The sequence below is a fragment of the Giraffa tippelskirchi genome, chromosome 1 (assembly GCF_054371585.1).
Source record: "Giraffa tippelskirchi isolate mGirTip1 chromosome 1, T2T-mGirTip1v1.2.pri, whole genome shotgun sequence".
Lineage (NCBI taxonomy): Eukaryota > Metazoa > Chordata > Mammalia > Artiodactyla > Giraffidae > Giraffa > Giraffa tippelskirchi.
In genome coordinates, this window is record NC_137275.1 from 109,531,190 (window position 1) to 109,553,351 (window position 22,162).

Sequence of the window (22,162 nt, forward strand, 5' to 3'; positions counted from 1 at the left end):
TTCCCATCACAAAAAGGAATTGGCACCATATCTGGACAATTTGTTCAATTCAATATAAACCTCTCATTTATAATCTTGAAGCCTTTCTTCTTTAAGTCATTGTTGTTATCTCATTTTAAAAAGAGAGAAACAAAGATATTTTCAAGCATATTAGGGAGGTGTCTGTGGGGGTAAGATCTTAGTTAAGTAAAATAAGTTGCAAAGTTTACTCTAGCACAGTGCTAAAAATAGCTGCTCTGTGCAAATAAATCCAGCTGATCACCAATGACTTTCAAGGACAGCGTCTGTCAAGTGTAAAAAGGTTTAAAATGGATTCAGAAAACAAACAAGACAGATGCACAGCTCTCACTTCCAATGCCCTTGTAAAGGGACCAGTGAAGTTGCTCAGTCGTGTCCGACTCTTTGTGATCCCATGGACTGTAGCCTACCAGGCTCTTCCATCCATGGAATTTTCCAGGCAAGAGTCCTGGAGTGGGTTGCCATTTCCTTCTCCAGGGGATCTTCCCAACCTGGGATCAAACCCAGGTCTCCCACATTTCAGGCAGGTGCTTTACCATCTGAGCCACCAGGGAAGCCCAGGTAAAGGAACGTATACTATAAATGCTGGCTGCTGGTTTTCTTACGACTCAAATGAACTTAATCACAGCTAGACGAGCCTTCAAATGGGCCATCTCTCCAACCGTATTTTATCTTTACTTTCCTTCTTAGTAAAAACTGGAGATGAAAACGGCACTTACATGCACAGGGCTATAGTAAGGATTAAATGAAGGAACCTCTGAAGGTACCTGGACTCGTTCAATAAGTCTTGTTGTTGTTACTGTTATCAGCGATCTATTTTCTGAACATTCTGGGAGGTCTTACCCTCAGTTTAATGGCTAATATCCTTTTTGAAACTTTATTTTATTTATTTTTGGCTGCGATGGGTCTTTGGTGCTGTGTGCAGACTTTCTCCAGTCATCATGGGTGGGCTTCGCATTGCAGTGGCTTCTCCTGTTGTGGAGCCCAGGCTTGAGGGCACGAGGGCTTGTCTGCCTCGTGGCGTATGGGACCTTCCCAGGCTAGGGATGGAACTGATGTCCCCTGCATTAGCAGGCGGATGAGTCTAACCCACTGGACCACCAGGGAAATCCTACAGCTAACACCTTATTTTAAATCGCTCCGTTGTACTCAAGCGTTTATAGGCGCACCACACAGCGGGGACACCCCTCCAGGGAGACCCTACATGGACAGCCCGCGTCCCCTTCGGCCTCCCCACCAGCCTTGTAACTAAAATGCCTCCGCCTTCCTCCCTCCCCAGCTAAGAAGCTCCCACTCCATCCTCAAGGCCACGCCCTCCAGCCTGGGCACAGGACCACGCTGCCTCTTCAAGTCCTTTGACAAGAGGCCAGAGCAGTGTTCTGCACACTTCAATGCGTGAACAGCATGTTTTGCTCTTCTCGGCTCTGGAGTTATCTGCAGCGTGCAGCAGCATTTGTGAGTAGAACAGGACACATGGCCCAGTAACAGGGAAACCTCTAGAGTTGGGGGAAATGCTCTCACCTCAAGACTCTCACATAACCTACACACCGACGTGAGCCCAAGGACAGAGCCCAAGTTCTCTGGCCACAGAGGACGACCTCAAAAACAGTCCTTTCCATCCCTCCCTCCTCTGTAATGATGCGAGGTGTGTTTTCTCCAAGGAAAGCATTTCCTGAATTTTTCTTTCAAATAGGAAATCACTGAGGCTGCTTATACACTGGGAAGCAAGAAATAGGACTGTACTAGCCTTTCAGGTCATTCTGGCTTTCTTCTCTTTTCCTTTCCAGTTCTTTTTGGTCATAGTTCAACCTTCGCAGGCTCATAATTCCACACTGGAAACTGTTTCTGTTTCCAAGAGAAAAAGAAAAAATTTGGACCTGGCCGCAGGCAAACATCTCTTAGCAGGCTAGTGAGAACCTCTTGCACTGACTGACCTGTGAAAAGTATCAACCATTTTCAGTTGCCCACGAAGGACTTTCTTGGTGAAGTGGTCCAGCATCCACGCATCCACAAGGCACAAGGGTTGACTGAATTTCCAACTCTCTAATCACATAGAACATTGTCCTGGCAACCAGCCCCATCCTTAGGTGCTTTGCAAGACACTTTGTTCCTAACTCCACAGAGGAACTGAAGGAGGTTCAGTGCAGCAGAAGTGTGGTGACAAAGCGGGGCAGTGGGTGAGGTGGAGCCAGGTCATGTAGAAAGTGGGAGGGCACTGCAAGGACCTTGGTCTTTTTTCTCAAAGAAATGGGGGGACTTCCCTGGTGGTCCACTGGCTAAGACTCTGTACTCTCAATGCAGGTGGCCTGAGTTTGATCCCTGGTCAGGGAACTAGATTCTGCCGTTGTATACTGCAACGAACATCAGTGATCCTACGTGCAGCAAGTAAGACCCAACACAGCCAAATAAGTAAATATTTAAAAAAAATAAAATAAGTGGGAAGTCCTCGGACAAGATTAAGCAGAGCGGAGAAATCATACAGTTTGTATTGTAATGAAATCCCTCGGGCTGCTGATGGAGAATGGATGGGAAGAGGGCTAGGTAGGAGCCTAGAATGGATGATCCAGGCAAACTGGTGGTGGCAAGTAAGATAGAGAGAAGTGAGTAGACACAAGATACATTTAGAAAGTTAAATTGTCAGGTTTGAGGATAGATAAGGGGTATGGGGTGGGGAAGGTGATGTCAGAGGTGAAAGAATAATTTTTTTAAAGATAAAATCATGATTTTCTACACATATAAAATGAATTCATATCAAAGATTTTGTTTCACTTAATAATAAATGAAGCACTAAGATGTTACAACTTGTTCAAAGGAGAAGTGAAGGGAATGCTGAAATGAATTTGCAAAACATCAGTCTATCCATAGGGCAATGTCAGTTGTATTTTACTGGACACAGCTAATTGGCCTTTCTACAGACAAGAATTATTTGATTGCTGTCTGTTTTCTACAGGTTAACTTCTAACCTCTATAGAGGAAGAATATCTAACCATCCCTTTTTCCCATTCTAAAGGATGATTTTTTTTTTTTTTTAGAGAGCTAATGGGAACCTGCTGTATAATATAACACAGGGAGCTCAGCTTGGTGCTCTGTGATGGCCTAGAGGGGTGGGATGGGGGGAGGTGTGGCGGTGAGGGTTGGAGGGTGGGGGAGGAAATGCACCAAGACTGCAGTGGGAGAGTCAGAATATGGCTGTGACCTTGGTTCCTTTGAGGGGCCCGTGACATGTCAAGGTGAGCTCCAAGAAGTGATGCTGGAGAGATGGCTTTTGAGCTGGAGCTTGAAGAGTAAGCAAGGTAAGGACATAAAAAGGTAGGAAGGCCATTGGGGAAGAGGGAGGGATTCCTGCAAGGCACAGAGGCAGGAAAGAATGGGGTGTGCATCCAAAGAATTGAGCCCAGACAGATAAAACGCAAGTGTTTTCACTTCCATCATTATGACAGTGAAGGCTCTGTGCAGTCAGGAATCAAGCTAACCGCTTGGTGATGACGACAGAAAAAAATTGGGAGAGTTGTGAGTTTGGGGCAAAATGAGGACTAAAGCCCAGGAGACAGCCTTTTAAGTATCTCTGAGGAACTGCTCCGAAGTGGGGAGGGAGGTCAGTATATATACGATTTTAAAGAAAGGGAGGGTATGTGAAGTCATTTTAAAAGACCCTGATGTTGGGGAAGATTGAAGGCGGGAGGAGAAGGGGACGACAGAGGATGAGATGGTTAGATGGCATCACCGACTCGATGGACATGAGTTTGAGTAAACTCTGGGAGCTGGTGATGGACAGGGAGGCCTGGCGTGCTGCAGTCCGTGGGATCGCAAAGAGCTGGACACAACTGAGAGACTGAACTGACTGAACTGATGTGAAGTCAAATACACACTTTAGCAGAGGACTGTGCTAGTCAAAAGGAACAGATGTGCCTGTTAATAAATTCAGTGCTTTTCTGGGTATGAAAGATGCAGGAAATTAGGTTCAGAAAGTCTTCTCCTGAAAATATCTTAACGATCTGAAGGTCTGTTCTCCAAGTTTTCCCCAGAACACAGACGACCTCATTCTTTCCCTGCCTCAGGGCCTTTGCACAGTCTCTTCTCTTGCCTGGAAAATCTTCCTTTCTTACCTTGTTTACTTCTATTTGGCCTTCAGATATCAGCTCAAATGTTAATCACTGGAAGAAGCCCCTGATCTGCTGAATGAGTTGGGGTTCTACCTTCTCTCCAATCTAACCTTGACATCTTCTAGAGCATCTGTCTTATTTCCTTAGTATATATGTATTTGAGTAATGCCTGACTCCTAGGTTGAAAAGTCTCTAAGGGCAAAGTCCACATTTATTCTCCTGACCTCTCTACTCCTGATACATATCTGGCTTTCTCTGGACGAAGAGATTGACAGGTGGGTGGATGGATGGTGGAAAATGGAAGGAGAAGATGGCTGGATGGATGGTGGACGGATAGGTAATGGATGGACGCACGGACAGAGGAACAGTCACCTGTTCCTCCCAGGTGACTGGCCATCACAGTTACCTCCTGCGTTCTCAGTGCTCAGAGAACCTGGCACTGTCCCCTTTTTCCGCTCCTTTTCCCTTTGTCACCTCGGGCGGTGCTACGATTCCCGTATGAATACCTAAAACTGTGCATATGAGCACAGTCTGGCCCGCACACAGTGGGCGCTCTGTAAATTTACTCTTTAGCGTCACCTCACTTTTAGGCAGGCTCCGCAGGCTGGCACCGGGCGGAACTCGCGCCTGCGCCAGCGGTGGTCACTGCGGGCCCCAGGAGAACAAGAGAAGCGGCAGGATCCGCGGGCCCGGAGGGGCGGGCTGTGCCGGCGGGAACGGAGCCTCGGAGACCAGGATGCGGCTCCGCCCCCGTTTGCGGAACTGGAATTGGAGCGGGGCTCATGGGAGCGGCGGGCGTGGCGGAGGCTGGGCACTACCGAGCTGGGCAAGACCGACTCCAGGCGTCGGTGAGCGAACTCGGCCTCCGCCGGGCGGGGGAACGGGCCAGTTCCTCAGCTGCGGTCCCCGGGCGCCGCCGGGTCCCGAAACGGGAAGAAAGCGGCGGTCTCGCCGCATTTTCGCGCGCGGGGGAGCGCGGGCGAGGCTTCCCCGGGCTGGGGGCCGACGTCAGAGAAGGGAATGGGCGGGCCGGGGGCTGAGGGAAGGGGCCGGGGGCTGAGGACGGGGACCGGGGGACTGAGAGAAGGGGCCGGGGCTGAGGGGAAAGGGGGCCGGGGGGCTGAGGAAAAGGGACCGGGGGTGCTGAGGGGAAGGGGACTGGGGAGCTGAGGGGAAGGGGCCGGGGTCTCACGGAGGCCGGGCGGGCGGTTCCCTCCCAGCTCCGGGGCCCACACCGACGGGGAGATGTTGCAATCAGGTCAGTGGAAAGGCCGCGACCGGCGCGGCGGCAGACTTGAGCGGCTCTGGATTGGGAACAGTCCCTCCTCTGCGTGCGAGCTGGAAGTCACCTGGAAGGGAGTCACTCTCGTGGGAGCTTGGTGCCCCTGCAGAGGGTCTGGGGCTAAGGGGACAGGGCTTCCTCCCCCTGGAATCTGTCCGCGTCGGGCCCGGGGGAGCGGGGGTGAGGAACGCACTTCCCGCTGGACAGAGCTCCGAGGTGTCCCGGGCGAGCGCGCCCCGCTGGGCTCTGCAGTGACCTGGCCCCCGACCTCGGTGGGGGCTTAACCCGCTGGGGCCGATAGCGTGATTCGCCCCGCCGCCCCCCTGGCCGGCGCTGGGCAGAGCCTGACGGCGGGTGAGTCACCGCGCTGGTGCCAGAGGCTGGCCCGCGCCTCTCGGGGTGGAAAGTGTTCCCAGACCCAAGAGAGGAGGGGTGTGCGGGGTTGTCCTTGATGCTCTGCTCCACACACCCCTCAGTAACTGGCAGTGTGTTCCCGACGACCTTTTCTTTGAAACATTTTGAGAGACAGATCTGTAAAAAACTTAACTTGGTGATTCAGATCTTTGATCCGTGCAGTGCAGCAGGGGCTGGGTAAGCTCCTGGTTGCGAGAGACAGTTGGGAGCCCTGGGGTCTGCCCTGTGTTGCAGTGGGCTGCGTCCTGGGGCCCTTGTCCATCAGAGGTCTTGTCTTTCACTGTGCAGGAGGCAGGGGTGGGAGGAGAGTCCTCTGAGTAATGGTGGTGTGGAGAGTGGGCCGTGTGAGATGTTTCCTCTGCTACACTGGAGAGGGTGGGCAAATGGACGGGTAACTCAGGCTAACTCAGGGTCGGTGGTTTCATCACCTCAGAGAAACCTTATGGGGTTCCCTCACCCCCCAACACTAGGCAACCGCTAGTCTACTTTTTCTCTTTGTAGACTTACCAGATCTGGCCACTCATAGAAGTGGGCCTGTATAATATATGGTCTTCTGTGTCCGGCTTCTTTCACTTAGCATACGATTTTTAAAGAGTTGTCCATGTTGTAGTGCATGTCAGTACCTCACTCCTTTTATCGTCAGATATTAGTAACATTCCATTGAATGCATAGACCACCTGCCGCATGTCTGTCACATCACAAAGATATTGGGTTATTTTCACTTTGGGCCGTTAGGAGTGACACTCTGTGAACCAGTTTTCTTTATACCTAGGAGTGGAGTTGCTGGGATATGTGGCACCTCTGTGTTTAACCTTTTCAAGAACTGCCAGATTCTTTCATTTTCCATTTCCACTAGCAGCGTAAGAGCCTTCTGATTTCTGCACACCCTCACCAAACTTGTTGTCTGTTTTTTGGATGGTAGCCACCCTAGAATGTGTGGAGTGGTATCTCAAAAGTCAGCTTTGATTTGCATTCCCTTGATGGTTAGTGATACTGTCTTTTCACAAGCTTATCATCCATTTGTATGTCTTTGGAGAAATTTCTGTTCAGATCCTTTCCCCATTTAAAAATGTGGTTAATTGTCCTTTTTATTATTGACTTGTAAGAGTTCTTTATATATTCTGGATAGATGATTTGAAAATAGTGTCTCTCATTCTGTAAATTGTGTTCACTTTGATGGGTGTCTTTTGAAGCAAAAGTTTAAAATTTTGTCCAATTTATTTTTTTTCTGTTTTCACTTGTGCTTTTGGTGTCACATCTAAGGTCTGTTGTCAAATTCAAGGTGATGAAAATCTATGCTTATGTTTTTTTCTAAGAATTTAATAGTTTTAGTTCAGATACGTAGGTTTTTTGATCCATTTTTCCCAGTTAATTTTTGTGTGTGGTGTGAGGTAGGGGTCCAGGGGCATTATCTTTGGATTAAAAAAAAAAATAGGCCTTTAATTTTTCAAAGAGTTGTTTTCATGATTTTTTTAATTAAAAATATTGAGAGGGAATAGATTATTATAGATTTGAGCCTATCACTAGCTACCGTTGGCGAGATTTTCATAGATGCTGGATGATAACTGTGGTACCCAGAATGTACTAAGCAACCTACACAAGTTAGGATTTCTGAAGGCAGAATTGAGGAAGGCCAGCAGAGCATCTTCTGTCTGGTTGCTAATGCATGCCAGGCCACACATCAGCACAGACGGTGTGTGCCTGTGACTAGTCTGTTCCTGGGGAACAAGGGGATTCTATTCATCTGTAATGTCTAGCAGTGCGGTGTCTAGTCAGGGCTGTCCTGTGGTCTTAGGGAAGAGGTGCTGAGCTGGTGGCTCGGAGAATTGGAGTCTTGGTCTTATGAAGTAAATGTACCTGTTCATTAGAGACACAGCTTGCTTCTCCTTTGCTCCCCGAGTCACCGTTCTTCACGTTCCGATAGCTGTCACTGCTCTGAGTTCTAGCCCAGTCATGTCACCATCCCTTTGGGGAGTGCTTCTCATATATACATATATATGTGAAGTCACTCAGTCATGTCCGACTCTGTGACCCCATGGACTGTAGCCCGCCAGGCTCCTCTGTCCATGGAATTTTGCCTGCAAGAATATTGGAGTAGGTTGCCATTCCTTTTTCTGGGGACTCTTCCCCATCCAGGGATCGAACCTGGGTCTCCCGCATTGCAGGCAGCTTCTTTACTGTCTGAGCCACCAGGGAAGCCATACACAGACACACAGACACACACACACACACACACACACACCCAGAGTAATAGAATTTTATTGCAGAATAAATTAGGATGAACCAGACACACACACACACACACACACACACACACACAGTAATAGAATTTTATTGCAGAATAAATTAGGATGAACCAGAAATGGAAAGCTCTCAGGATTTTAGCAAACAAAAATGTACGCTAGCAATTGAGGCAATGATTTCTGTTTGCATTAAGAAGAAACTTCATACAGTTGTAAATCTTATGGAACTTCTTTATTTCCTGTAGTTTCTCACTGTGGCTGAAAGTTAGTTGAAGTCTTTGGTTAGGGAAATGCAGATTTCTTTACAAAACCTTGTTATGCTGGGGAGGATTTCAGTTCAGTTCAGTCGCTCAGTCGTGTCCGACTCTCTGCGACCCCATGAATTGCAGCACGCCAGGCCTCTCTGTCCATCACCAACTCCCGGAGTCTACCCAAACCCATGTTCATCGAGTCGGTGATGCCATCCAACCATCTCATCCTCTGTCGTCCCCTTCTCCTCCCGCCCCCAATCCTACCCAGCATTAGGGTCTTTTCCAATGAGTCAACCCTTCGCATGAGGTGGCCAAAGTATTGGAGCTTCAGCTTCAACATCAGACCTTCCAATGAACACCCAGGATTGATCTCTTTTAGGATGGATTGATTGGATCTCCTTGCAGTCCAAGAAACTCTCAAGAGTCTTCTCCAACACCACAGTTCAAAAGCATCAATTCTGCGGCGCTCAGCTTTCTTCACCGTCCAACTCTCACATCCATACATGACCACTGGAAAAACCATAGTCTTGACTAGACGGACTTTTGTTGGCAAAGTAATTTCAGAGGTATTCTAAAAGGATCTCAGCACACAAAGATTTGCCCAGGGTGCCTGTCAGCACATATCCTTCTGAGCTTTTTACTCTTAATATTTTTACAGACAGAAGCTCTCTCCAGTGCCTGGGAATTCCTTGTTGGATTACTGCATTTTCAGCAGAGTTTTGTGAGCGTCTCGCATCTGCACCTGGAGAAGAAAGGTTTGTGCACCGTGAGCATGCTCATATGCTCCACTGGGCGGGCAGGGAAAACCCTTTGACAAGGAACGCGAGGGCTGTTCTCTCACTGGGTTTGCAGAGATAGGGACGATAACTTTCTGGGAGGAACTTTTCTTGTTTGAAAGATAAAGTCAATTTTGGTGTTGCCTGTGGTCTAGAAAGCGGAGGGGATTCTACACAACTCTGGCGTGGAAGACCTGGGGCACCTCCCCCTGGCAGCCACCTGGGCCCTTCTTCCTGTTCCGTGGGGGTGGAACAGGAGCCCATGGCCATGACGCTGGGGTGAACCGGCCAGTGCTCACCTGCCCACGAGTGAGGCTGGCTTCCGGAGAGAAGGATGGAGAGTGGGCCCTGCTACTTCTGCGCTGCCAGCGTGGAGAAGCCACAGGCCAGGACATGGCTTTCACCTTGGCCTTGGGTGGGGAGTGAGCCTCGCTGGAGACCCTGTCCTTCTGCATGACCAACCGTCCCCTCACTGGCTGAGGAGACCACTAGGCAACTGGAGTCCTGGAGGTGGGCAGCCCCTTCTCAGGCCAGTGTGGTACCATGGGCAGTCTTGACTTGGGGAGGAAGAGGCTTAGGGCAGAGTGTTTGGCTTTGAGGCAACTGTGTCTTCATCTGTGAATGGGCACGCTGGTTATGCCTGCCGGTGCTGAGCCTGGTCTGTTGGCTCTCGAAGATTGTGTCCAAAGCAGTTTGTGTCTGGGCGCTTCCTGCCTTGCTTCACCTAGTCAGAGGGGAGCAAGGGTCCGGGTGGGACAGTGTCCAGGGTACTGTGTTGGTCCTGCCCACCTGGTGGCACATGCTTCCCTGCCCGGGTGACATGGCAGGAGTCCAATCTGGGAATCTGAGAGCTGTGCCCCTCAATCCACCCCCGCCACCACCTTGGACTTGTGACCTAGCAGAGCCGGGGGTGCAGGTGGACCTGGCTGGGGGAGTCTCAGGCCTGCAAAGGGCTCCCGTCCTGTTTGGATCCACACAGAGCACAGTGCATGTGGCCCCACCAAGCGAGACTGGCAGTGTTCTCAGCTCAGACACCAGGGTGGGCGCTTCTGGTTCAGTGAAAACAAGCCTGCAGTTTCTTCCTGGCCTGTGTGCAGTTTTATGAGTACTTCTGGGGAGAATGAAACCAATCTTCTCATCTCTTTCTTTTGAAGTCCTGAAAGGCTAGATTTTGCCTTTGCAGTTAGGGAAAGAGCAGTGTGGTCCAGCCGTGAGGCTGTGTCATTGTTCTCCGAGCCAATAAATTCCAGAGTTTAGGGCTCTGCTGAGGAGGCAGGGCGGCCTGCCTCACGGCTGCCCGACACAGAAGTTGGCATTCTGTGTGCTCTGTGTTTCCCCAAGTAGATGGCAAAGCAGCCATTGAATGATTTATTGACTTGTCAGAGTCTAAGTTAAGACAGTCATTGTAGGGTTTCCAGTAATTATTTTTAAGTCAAAATGGGTGCTTTAAAAAAAAATTGTGATAAAATACAGCAGACTTTACCATTGGTGACAGCGCATTCCCAGTGTTGGACAACACTGTTGTCAGGAGACTTAGCTGGGGAGGTTCCCATTGAGTGAAGTAGCACATGGGACTTTTTTTATTTTCCAGAAAATTTACTCGTTTGAGTTGTAGCTAGGAGTATTTCCTCTGTGTTTCTGCCCTTTGACTGCTCTCATGGTAGGTTTCTTTTCATCCTTCCATCATCCATCCTTCTTTCATCCTCAGGCACGGGGATTATGAGTGACCTTTTTTTTTAATGGTTGTGACATGCAGGAATCTAGTTCCCTGACCAGGGATTGAACCTGGGCCCCCAGCATTGGGAGCACAGAGCCTTAGCTGCTGGACCCCCAGGGAAGTCCCACGAGTGGACCTCTTGAGCACGTAGCTCCCTGCCCTCCCTGTGCTGTCCAGGGTTTTGGGGTCCTGGGCAGAGCGTCTGTGTGGGTCTCTGGGCAGGGCTCTCATGGCGTCTGTGACCCTCAGTGCTGCTCTTCCAGATGTGGAAAGCCTCGGCCGGCCACACTATGTCCATCACCCCAGATGACGAGGGAGCCGACCACTGGGAAGACCGACCCTGATTTCGTGGTAGGAGCCGCCAGTCTGCCCGCCTTTCCCATCTCCTGAAGCAGATTCTCCCAGGTTTTTGGTTTGGTGGGTGGGTGGGGGACTGTTTTACAATCCAGGGTGTGGGGTGTACTCTTTCTTTATTTTTCTTTTCAGAATGACATAAGTGAAAAAAGAGCAGAGATGGGGCCCAAGACCGTGCAAGGATCTGGGCACCAGGAACACATCAAGTAAGAGACTTTCTCGATCTTTGTGTGACAGCGACATTCTGAAACGTGAAGGGGTGAGGCGGGGCACGCTCCCCGCTGGTTAGCACGAGTGCCCTGCTCCTGTACGCTGGCCCTGCTTCTGCGTTGTCTGGTCCCTTGTTTACACAGTAGATGAAAATGAGGTCTGACCTGTATATACTTAGGTGTTTGTATTTGTGCATGTGTACAGATGTGCTCAGTGACTTAAAACTCTCATTGCCCGTGACTCCTATACTTCTTATTCTCCAGTCTGGTTTTCAACCTTGTAGTTTTCATCCAGGAACACAGTTACTTAAGCTGTTCTCTCTGTGGAAGGGAGGTTTCTAAAGCATGGGCTGTCTTTGAAGACCTGAGATCAGAAACACTCCCTCCTTAATGTGTATTATTTTGTTATAATGTTATTATTCTGTTGTTGTCAGTTGCATACCGTGAGCTGAATCCTGAACTTTGTGTTTTCATGAAGGTTGAGATAGGAGACTGCACTAAGCAGGGATTGTCCCTGACTTGGCCAGTCTTAACTCGCCACCTCCGGGGAAGCTGGTTTTCTTGTTGGGAGGTGTAGATGAAACGGCCTTTGAGAATGTGCTCACACTTTTATTGCCGGCTGCGCTGGCCTCAGTGTGGGCGTGTGCTCCCCTGCCCTGATTGTGACGGTGTTGTCACAGGCTGGTGACCGGTTGGGTCGTTTACAGAGTACTGGTCTTGCTTGGCTCTAGGATCTCTGCAGTGAAATGAAGCTCTTCCTGGCTGAGAAGGGTTCAGCCATTCATCTAGAAAAGTGGGTGAAGTCTGCAGTGCAGGCATTTTAGACACAAGTGTTCCTCCTTCCCTGACTCGCTGAGCCTACCACCTCCACCTCACAGCTCTTAGGTGAAGGGCCCGGGACCGGCCAGAGGAGCTGGTGCCGGGAGCTGCCTTGGGTTCCCTGCTCTGGCGTCAGGCTGACTGCTGACCTGATTTTGTCATCCAGACCTCTTAGTCCTGCTGTTCCCCATGGTTTCAAAACACGTTGGGAAGGGCAGATTGGAGAAGAAAGGAACTCTCTGGTCAGGCAACATGTGGGTGGGTTAAAATTCAGAAAGCACCCAAGGCAGGACTGCTTTCAGCGTCCTAAGGTCCTTCCACGGTCCTTGGAGGCTGGTCTTCTTCCCCAGCTCGTCAGGGGCTCAGGCGGTGGCCAGGCCTGGTTGGTGTTCTAAGCCGTACGTCTGGGATCGCCGTCCAGATGTGGAGTGAGGTGGCCCTCGGCTGCCCTGATGACAGCTGCCCGGCCTGCCTGGTTCTGGTTGCATCTTGTGATCTGTCCCGCTGCTCCTAGCACTTAAAGTGAAAATGGCTTTTACATCTTAAGTTCTGAAAGCCTCCCACTTCACCTTTGAATGGAAAGCCGGGGTGCTTCATGTAGAGAGAAACCATCTGAATATTCCACATCTCTGGGTTCCTGGTCTAGGGTCGTCCGGGTGCAAGCCTGTTGGCTTTGTCTCCCGTTTGCCTCTGGTGACATTTATGCAGCTGGCTCTCCCGGGTCAGGTGTCTGGTGAACCCCGAGGAGCTGTCCTCCATGTGGTGGAATGCTGTCCACATCATAGCCCCAGCTTCTGAGGGGGCTTGGAGATGCCTCACTGTGTGTGTTCAGACTTACTTTTTTTCCTATTAACCTGCATCTGACTCTGAGAACTGCTGTAGATGGGGGCAGCTGGAGGTGCAGTAAAGTGAACACAAGGGAGGCCGGGCTGGGGAGCCTCCGGGGAACGAAACCTCACAGATTGCAGAGATAACGTCCTTGTCTGTCCTCCCAGAAAGCACAGACGCATGTCTTGGCTGGCTGTCTGACCGATTTCTTCGTCTTCCATCTCTTCCCTCCCAAGCATCCACAACCTGCAGGAGAATGTGTTTCAAGAACACCAGACCCTCAAGGAGAAAGAGCTGAAAACAGGACCCAAAGCCTCGCACGGCTACGGAGGGAAGTTCGGCATGGAGCAAGACAGGATGGACGAGTGCCGCCCCACATGGTGTCAGGGTCTTGGGATACTTGACCTCGCCGTGGTCAGCAGGGTTGTTACTCAGCCCTCCCCCTCCGTTGAAAAGTTGGGAGTCCACTTGTTGAGGACGAGATTTGCCAGAAGTAACCCTCTCTCAATTGACCTTAGCCAAGAAGGGCTGCGGTTTCTGAAGCTCTCTTCAGATTTTGAGTTGCTGGGGAGGGAGGTGTGTTGGAAAGCCTGGAGCTGGAGATCAGGTCCTACCATAGGCCGGCTGTGTGACCAGGACAGAGGCCCGCAGGCGGCCAGACTGCCAGCATGGTCGTCACCTGTGGTTCAGGCTGCAGCCTTAGTGGTTTCCATCTGCAGCCCAGAGCTGAGTTTCAGCACCTGGTTTCATGTCAAGGCTGGAAAGTCAGCCACCTGGCGTGCTGCTGTCCTTTCCACACTTGGTGACCTTCAGAGAGGACCCTGGCCACCGGCGTCAAACTGTGGCCCACCAGGCTGAGGACAGGCAGGTCTAAGTAGGTGGGACTGAAGCTGTTAACAGTGCAGCATCCTTTGCTAGTACTCGGAGAGGGGCTGGATCAGCTGGGGGCTGTGTCCGCCCTGCAGAGAAGGCAGTAGACTGGAGCAGGTGTGCTGCATCTGCAGTGAAACGGGTGTGCATTTCCCAGGCTGGGTAACTTGAGATGTCTGCCTTTACTCTGTGCTGAGGTATCAGCTGGGGTCGGGTTCCTCTGTAATTCCACCCCGTCCCCCTTGTGCCCGGATCGGACTCAGCCAGCAATGACAGGGCTTGTCGCACTCGTGAGCCAGCACCTGCTTGAGAGAGGGGTGCCTCCCACGACCAGAGTGTCATCCCTGCTTCCCGCAGTGCTCTGCCTGGTGCTGACTGTCTGATAAGAAATAGAGTCTAGTCAGTGTAAGACCAAGGCCAGTCTGGGGGAGAAAGCTGTTTTGATCAGAAAGTTGGGAGAATCACTAAGCTTTCACTCTGGCCCTATTTTTGGAACAGTTCTCTCTGACTTCTTAGTGCTGAAGAGTCTATGGCTATTATTGGGCTTCCCAGGTGGTGCTAGTGGTAAAGAACCTGCCTGCCAATGCAGGAGGTGCCAGAGACTCAGGTTCGATCCCTGGGTCAGGAAGATCCCCTGGAGGAGGAAAGAGCAAACCACTCCAGTATTCTTGCCTGGAAAATCCCATGAATAGAGGAACCTAGCAAGCTGTGGTCCATAGGGTCACAAAGAGTCGGAACGATGAAGTGACTTAGCACACACCCACTCATGACTGTTATTTCTGATTATTGAAGTCCTTGATAAAGGCAGCCAGAGTGGTGGGTGGGGCAGATGGAAGCAGGGGTTAGTTCACTCAAGAACAAGCCAGAAACATCAACTCCCTCTTAGTGTCTTTTCCTCTAATCCACTTCTTTCCTCTTTCAGGCTATTTACATTTAATATATTTAAAACCTAACCAAGGAGGTAGCTGAGAAGTATAAATCAATAGAACAGAATAGATGGCTATAAAATGGACCCCAAACTTGTATGTTTCCTTAATTTTTAACCAATGTGTTAAAACGGTTCAGTGAGGTAAGCAAATTAATTTCAACTAACGGTGATGGAACTTCCCTGGTGGTACAGTGGATGAGAATCTGCCTGCCAATGCAGGGGACACCAGTTCAATCCCTGGTGCAGGAAGATTCCACATGCCCCAGGGCAACTAAGCCCATGCGCCACAGCTACTGAGCCCAAGCTCTAAAGCCCACAAGCCACAGCTACTGAACCTGAGTGCTGCAACTACTGAAGCCTGTGTGCCTAGAGCCTGTGCTCTGCAACAAGAGAAATCACTGCAATGAGAAGCCCATGCATCACAACAGAGTAACCCCCACTTACCACAACTGAAGAAAGCCCATGCAGTGAAAAAGAGCCAGTGCAACCAAAAATAAATAAGTGAACAAATGGTGATAAAACAATGGCTATCAACACAGGGACAAAGGCATAAGAACCCCTATACTATATCATACTCAAAAATCAATTTGCAATAAATCATTACCCACTCCTGAAGACTAAACCAGTGAAGGTTCTTGAGAAAAGCCTAAGAGACTATATTTGTAACTTGACATTGGCTAAGTATTCTTAACAGAAAAATTGATAATTAAGTTTGTCATGGTCTGTTTTAAAAAATACATATTATCATAACATTTATTGTGTTAACCGTTTGTAAGTGTACAGTTCAGTACTACTGGGCTTCCCTGGTGGCTCAGACAGTAAAGAATTTACCTGCAATGCAGGAAACTGCAGTTAGAGCTCTGGGTTGGGAAGATCCGCTGGAGAAGGAAATGGAAAGCCACTCCAGTATTCTTGCCTGGAGAATCCCATGGACAGAGGAGCCTGGCGGGCTGCAGTGCATGGGTTCACAAAGAGTCAGACATGACTGATCGACTAACACTTTCACTTTACTTTTCAATACTATTAAGTATACCCACATATCCTCATCCAGCATTTTTTCACCTTGCAAAACTGAAACAACTTCCCATTTCCCCTCCCTGCAATCCCTGACAATCACCATTCTATTTTTTGCTTCTGTGAATTTGGCTACTGTGGTTACTTCATATAAGTGGAATCAAATGGTAGTTGTATTTCTGTGACTGGCTTATTTTACTCAACACAATGTCCTCAAGGTTCATCCATATTATAGTATGTGCCAGAACTTCCTTCCTTTTTAAAGCTGAGTAATAGTCCACTGTATGGGTAAACCACATTGTGTTCATTCCTTTATCCCTTGATGGACACTTGGATTGCTTCTACCTCTTACTGTGAATAAGGCTTTCATGAACATGGGTGTGTAAATATTTCTTTGAGACTCTGCTGTTAGTTCCTTTGTATATATACTCAGAAATGGACTTGCTGGATCATATGGTAATTCTATTTTTTTTTTTTTTTTTGAGGAACTGCCATACTTTTACCATAGAGGCGGCACCATTTTATATTTTCACCAACAATGCATAAGCATTCCAGTTTCTCCACATCTTCACCAGCACTTGTTTTTTAGTTTTTCATAGTAGCCAACCTAACTGGTGTGAGGTAATATCTCACTGCAGTGTTGATTCGAATTTCCCTTACGATTCATGATGTTTCCCTAACTATCCATGAATCTTTCATAGCCATTTTAATCATAGTTGTCAAAAGCTGGAAATAGACCAAGCATCTATCCACAGACACTAGATAAACAATGTGATGGAATTGGAATATATTTATTCAAGGAAATACCATTTATCAATAAAAGGGAAGAAATACTAATACATAAAACAGCACAGACAAATCTCCACGTGGTGAGTGAAAGAGGGCTTGCACAGATGGACTTATTTAAAATTCTGTTGTTGACAAAACCAATCCATGATGAAAAAATAATTGCCTCTAGGAGTGGTTTTCCAGAGTAGAATCTGGGAATGGACACAAAGGAATATTCTGTGGTAATGCTCATATTTTGTGATCTAGAGAGGATTTGTGTTGGCTTCCCTGGTGGCTTAGCTGTAAAGAATCGCCCTGAAATGCAGGAGATGAAGGTTTGATCCCTGGGTGGGGAAGATCCCCCTGAAGTAGGAAATGGCAACCCACTCCAGTATTCTTGCTGGGAAAATTCCATGGACAGAGGAGCCTCACGGGCTACAGGCCATAAGGTTGCAGAAGAATTGGGACACAACTCAGTGACTGAGCATGCACAGAGGATTTGGGTTACACAAATGTATATATTTATTACAATTTATTGAATAGTGTACTTAAGAATCATGCATTTCACTGTTTCTTAATTATATCATTTAAGAACTGTAAACTAATATTGAATTCAAGTGACTTTCCATAATACATCCTTCAAATCCAAATATTAATATCAACACATTCCTATCTAATCCTCAAACACCATACAGTTTTTTGAGGTGACATCGTGTCAGGCACCCCTTTAAACCAGAAGTTCATTACTTAATGTGTGATCCTGTGTCCTGAGATTTTTTTTTAAGAATATGCAAATATATAATGTGCTGCGATTCATGGGGTCGCAAAGAGTCGGTCACGTCTGAGCAACTGAACTGAACTGAAATATATAACCAATAAAGGTTAAAATGTAAAAATGAGAGACAGAATACATACATATGTTCAAATAGTTTTTTAGTAAGATTAAATATTAATGATGTTATCTCTAGTTGAGGGAATCTGCATTCTTATTTACAAAATAAGAAAATTTTTTATTGCCCAATTTTCTAGAATAAATATCCTTTATTTTACAACAGGAGAAAAGAACACAGGGGAGATTGTCAGTTCAGTTCAGTTGCCCAGTCGTGTCCGACTCTGCAACCCCATGAACCACAGCACGTCAGGCCTCCCTGTCCATCACCAACTCACTGAGTCCACCCAAACCCATGTCCATCAAGTCGGTGATGCCATCCAGCCATCTCATCCTCTGTCGTCCCCTTCTCCTCCTGCCCTCAATCTTTCCCAGCTAGGTGTATGTTAATTGATAAGTCCCAAAAAGCCAAAGGACAAACAGCATATAATTGTTGTGTCTTCCTATTAAATTGACTCTTTCATCATTATGTAATTACCTTCTTTGTCTGTTTTGACCATTTTCAACTGAAATTCTATTTTGTGTGATGTAAGTATAGTCAGTCCTCTCTTTTGGTTATAATTCATATAGAATATTTTTTCCATTCCTTCACTTTCATCCTCTATTTCAGCTTAAGTCTAAAGTGGGTCGTTGGAGATAACATAATAGTTGATTTTATTTCTTTGATTCATTCTTCCTCTATGTCTTTTTATTGGTGAGTTTAATCCATTTGCTTTTGAAATAATTACTGATCCAAGTAGTGGCTTAATACAGCCATGTTGTTGATTTCTTTCTGTTTTGTGGTTCTTTGGTTCTTTTCCTTTCTTACTGTCTTCCTTTGTGGTTTGGTGAATTTTTTTGTGGTGGTAGGCTTTGATTGCTTTCTCTTTATCTTTTTGGATCTGCTCTTTTTTTCATTGTGACTATCATGAGACTTCCATCAGTATTAGTGGAGGAGACTTCTAAGATTTTCTTTTGCCCTTATAAATAATCTTAGTGTAACTGGAAACTAAAATTTGGATGAGGAACTAAGAAGACAGCATATAGGGGTCTCCAAAGCATATCCAGGTGAAAAAAAAAAAAAAATTCAGTGTGTTTCCAATTAGCTCTGTTCCTTTTTCAGCCTCATACCGTTATTTTAGGGTCTCTGAAGTCCCAAGTATAAAGGGAATGGCACTAATGTTTGAGTGACTTCTGCTTTTTAATTTTGTAGGGGCGTATTTTAGGATGGCCCTGTACTACTTGTGTGTGTGTTTGTGTGTGCACGTATGTATATCTTTGTGTGTGCGTGTCTGTGTTCCTAATTTGACCCTTCCAAAAGTACCAGTAGGATGTTTGTTTAGGATGAAAACGCATAGAAATTCTCTTAAATATAAAATCTTTTCTAAATCAAAGGATCTGCTCTGTGGCCAAAGTTGTTCCCAAAGGTAGCCTAGAAGAAAAAAATTTAAGTTGCTGCAAGGTAGCAAAAATGGAGCTCTGGGCCCTCCACAAAAATAAGATGCCTTCAATCAAGGACTCACTAATCTCTAATCCTGGATGGATGATAATGAGACTGGAAGTCGCAGCATGAGAAAGATAATGAGGTAAAAAAGAATTGGGATTTTGACAACCCCATGAAAGCTGGCAACTGCCAGTAAGAATATTAGGCTCATGTGTTCCTTGTCTCAGGTCCCCTACCTCACAGTTGGTCCCTTCTAGACTCATACCCAACAAATATGTAAATGTCAGGTAGAAAACCAGAGAGAATGCTAATTTCTAAAACCATACCCTAAGGATATAAAATCAAGGTGGAGAGAGAATCTCGTGGTTTTACCGTCTGATGGTCTAGAGTAATTTGTCTACAAAGATGCCTCCCTGGTAAAGACCACAGAGTCACATGTCTGTGAGGTCAGTTTGTGGAGAAGGCAGTGGCAACCCACTCCAGTATTCTTGCCTGGAGAATCCCAGGGATGGGGGAGCCTGGTGGGCTGCCGTCTATGGGGTCACACAGAGTTGGACACGACTGAAGCGACTTAGCAGCAGCAGCAGCATGAGGTCAGTTTGAACCATTGGCTTATAAAACTGTATTAACCTGCTCAGGCTATCATAACAAAATATCACAAACTAGATGACTTTAATAACAAATTATTTCTCATAGTTCTGAAGGCTGAGAAAGTCAGGAACAAGGTTCTAGAAGATTAATTTCCTGATGAGGGTTCTCTTTCTGACTGCTAAAGTTACACCTGTAAGAGTGTTGGCTCAAATGGGAAATTCCCTGGGAGAGGGAATTTGGCAGCTGTATTTTCTGATAATGACATTCAAATAAGAGTTCTTTCTGCATCTGCTATGATGAATATTTTCCATTTAAAGTAATCATTTTGCCACCCTTATGGACTGTTGGCCCCTTCACCTCTTTCTTCCTCATACTTATAGGCATGTCTCATTTTCTCTAAAGGGATAAGGACCTCAGTTACAATGTTGGTGAGGTTTTTTACACATCATTAAGCAGTTCTCTGACATCAACTGAGTGTCCTACCTTTAACTCAATTTTTAAAAGAGATAAGACTGAGTGACTTACCCCTACCCCTACCCAAAGATACCGACAGATTCCACAGGCTAGTGGCTCAGGCCTACGTGACTGCCTTCTGCTTCAGACAATTCCAGATGACCAGTTTACTATAAAAGGCAGTAACTCAGGAAAAAATTGGAAGAGTTGCACTGGGCAAGATAAGTGGGAAGGTGCACTGCACTTCCTGTGCTCTCCCAGCGCCCCACTTTTCCACCACCTCCAGGTGTTCATGAGCCCAGAAGCTCTCTGAACCTTCCTTTTCTGTTTTTTTTTTTGTTTTTTTTTTTGAGGCTTCATAACTTAGGAATGATTGATTAAACTATTGGCCATCCATGATTAAACTCAGTCTATAATCCTGCCCTCCTAGAGGGGGAAGATGGGGTGGAACTGAAAATTCCCAACTCTCCTGGCAACCAGTTTCCCTCCTCAGGTGGTCTAGGAGTTTTTCCAAAAGTCACTTTTTTTTCTGCCTTTGTTTTCTTATATTTATTTATTTTTGGTGGTACCACATGGCATGTGGGATCTTAGTTCCCTGACTGAGGACTGAACCCTCACCTCCTGCATTGGAGGAGTGGAATCATAACCACTGGACTACCAGAGAAGTCCCTACAAGTCACCTGCATGGCTCTCATGACTAAGGAAATTCATCACTTAGGGTTTTAAGGAGCTCTGTGCCAGAAACTGGGATGAAGCTCAAACACAGATTTCTTAATATAAAGCACAGTATCACACTCTCCTAGCTGAATCACTGCAAGAAAGCCTTTCTTTTTCTTTTTTAGCTTTAAAAATATTTATTTGTTTATTTTGCCTATGCTGGGTATTAGTTGCTACAGGCAGGCTTTCTCTAGTGGCAGTGAGCGGGGGCTGCTCTCTAGCTGTGGCGTGTGGGCATCCACCAGGCTTCTCTTGTTGTGGAGCACAGGCTCTAGGGCTCTCCAGGAAAGTCTTTTCTCTTGACAGTTGTCCCTCTTCTTCACTTACTCTGATGATCCTGTTGGAGCTCTGAAATCTGCCCAGGTCAAGTCACTTCCCAGGAGTTCAAACCCTCCCCATGCCTCCAAGAGAATGTTCAGGCAATGTCTTGTCAGGTGGTATTTGCTTCATTTCCCTGGGTCACCAAACTTTCTCATACCAATGACCATTTTACTCTATCCCACTAGTCTAAACAATTAACCAAAGGAAATCATCATAGATTATAAAAACATTTATGTACAAAAATGTTTCTTGAAGCGTTATGTAAAATATCAAGCACATTGCAAGAATCCCTATAGAATTCCGGTTGAGCAAATGACAGTTTACCCATAGAATGTAATCTCAGAGAGTTATTAACATAATGTTGTAGCAAGATAATTAATGATACAAAGCATAATCAAAATACGGCAGGAGGAATACATGAGATGATGAAAATATTTTGTGGTTTTGAGAAGTCTAAAATTTTGGGATCCTTCTCTCTTCAAATGGTTCCAGCTGAGCATAAGCTAAAATTGTAACTTGCCTATCATGACTAGGATACAACAGAAGTGGCAGTATATGACTGCAAGGACTAAGTCATAAAAGGCATTGTGGCTTCCTCCTTCCTCTCTCTCTTGGATCACTCTCTCCAGGGAGGCCAGCTGCCCTGACATGAAGATCTTCAAGCAAGCCTTTGGACAAGCACCTGCAGGAAATGACTGAGTCCTCCTGCCAAGAGCCAACAAGCAATGGAGGTTTCTTCAGTAGCCCTGTGATGAGCCATCTGGGCATAGACCCTCCAGCCCCAGTCAGTCTTTCAGCTGACTACAGTCCAATGACTACTTGACCACAACCCACGAGACACTGAACCAGAACCACCCAGTTAAGTCATTCCCAATCCACAAAAGCAATTAGATTATGAATGCTTGTATTTTTGAGCTTCAACATTTTCAGGAGATGTCTAGGCAGCAATAGCTAACTATTACAGTGACCATGATGCAACAAGGACCCAGATACCATCAAGTCACCCAATCTCACTCTTTCCCTCTCACCTCTGTCCCTCCCTCCTATCCATTCATCTGTGTCTAAAAAAATCCATAGGGACTTCCCTAATGGTGCAGTGGGTAAGAATTCTCCTGCCACTGCAGGCGACACAGGTTTGATCTATGGTCTGTGAAGATTTCACATACCTCAGGGT

The 22,162-nt window shown here is 47.1% G+C and overlaps 1 protein-coding gene and 1 pseudogene across 6 annotated transcripts in view; one reads left to right on the forward strand and one right to left on the reverse strand.

Moving 5' to 3' along the window:
- The window catches only part of LOC145506461 (liprin-alpha-1-like), a 73,921-nt pseudogene that overhangs the window by 4,650 nt on the left and 47,109 nt on the right, over positions 1 to 22,162 (reverse strand). The window lies entirely within an intron of this gene.
- On the forward strand, positions 1,298 to 15,564 carry LOC145506462 (uncharacterized). 5 transcript variants are annotated; one of them, XM_081491219.1, is made up of 8 exons: positions 1,298 to 1,473; positions 2,320 to 2,403; positions 3,230 to 3,311; positions 8,691 to 8,877; positions 8,970 to 9,066; positions 11,068 to 11,155; positions 11,291 to 11,364; positions 13,251 to 15,564. In XM_081491219.1, the coding sequence occupies exons 6-8, from the start codon at positions 11,111 to 11,113 to the stop codon at positions 13,870 to 13,872; spliced, it is 741 nt and encodes a 246-aa protein (XP_081347345.1). In that variant the 5' UTR covers positions 1,298 to 1,473; positions 2,320 to 2,403; positions 3,230 to 3,311; positions 8,691 to 8,877; positions 8,970 to 9,066; positions 11,068 to 11,110; the 3' UTR covers positions 13,873 to 15,564. The 5 variants fall into 5 exon arrangements, with proteins under 5 accessions (XP_081347345.1, XP_081347334.1, XP_081347366.1 ...); XM_081491208.1 differs by lacking the exons at positions 1,298 to 1,473; positions 2,320 to 2,403; positions 3,230 to 3,311 and adding an exon at positions 4,935 to 4,969 and having other exon boundaries at positions 8,580 to 8,877; XM_081491240.1 differs by lacking the exons at positions 1,298 to 1,473; positions 2,320 to 2,403; positions 3,230 to 3,311 and adding an exon at positions 4,935 to 4,969 and having other exon boundaries at positions 8,970 to 9,077.

Excerpts from the sequence above, each read along its gene's own strand:
- LOC145506462 (XM_081491219.1), top strand. The coding sequence starts at position 11,111 with ATGACGAGGGAGCCGACCACTGGGAAGACCGACCCTGATTTCGTG. Across the intron at positions 11,156-11,290 it reads AGACCGACCCTGATTTCGTG|AATGACATAAGTGAAAAAAG; the intron begins GTAGGAGCCGCC and ends TTTTCTTTTCAG. Across the intron at positions 11,365-13,250 it reads GGGCACCAGGAACACATCAA|CATCCACAACCTGCAGGAGA; the intron begins GTAAGAGACTTT and ends TTCCCTCCCAAG.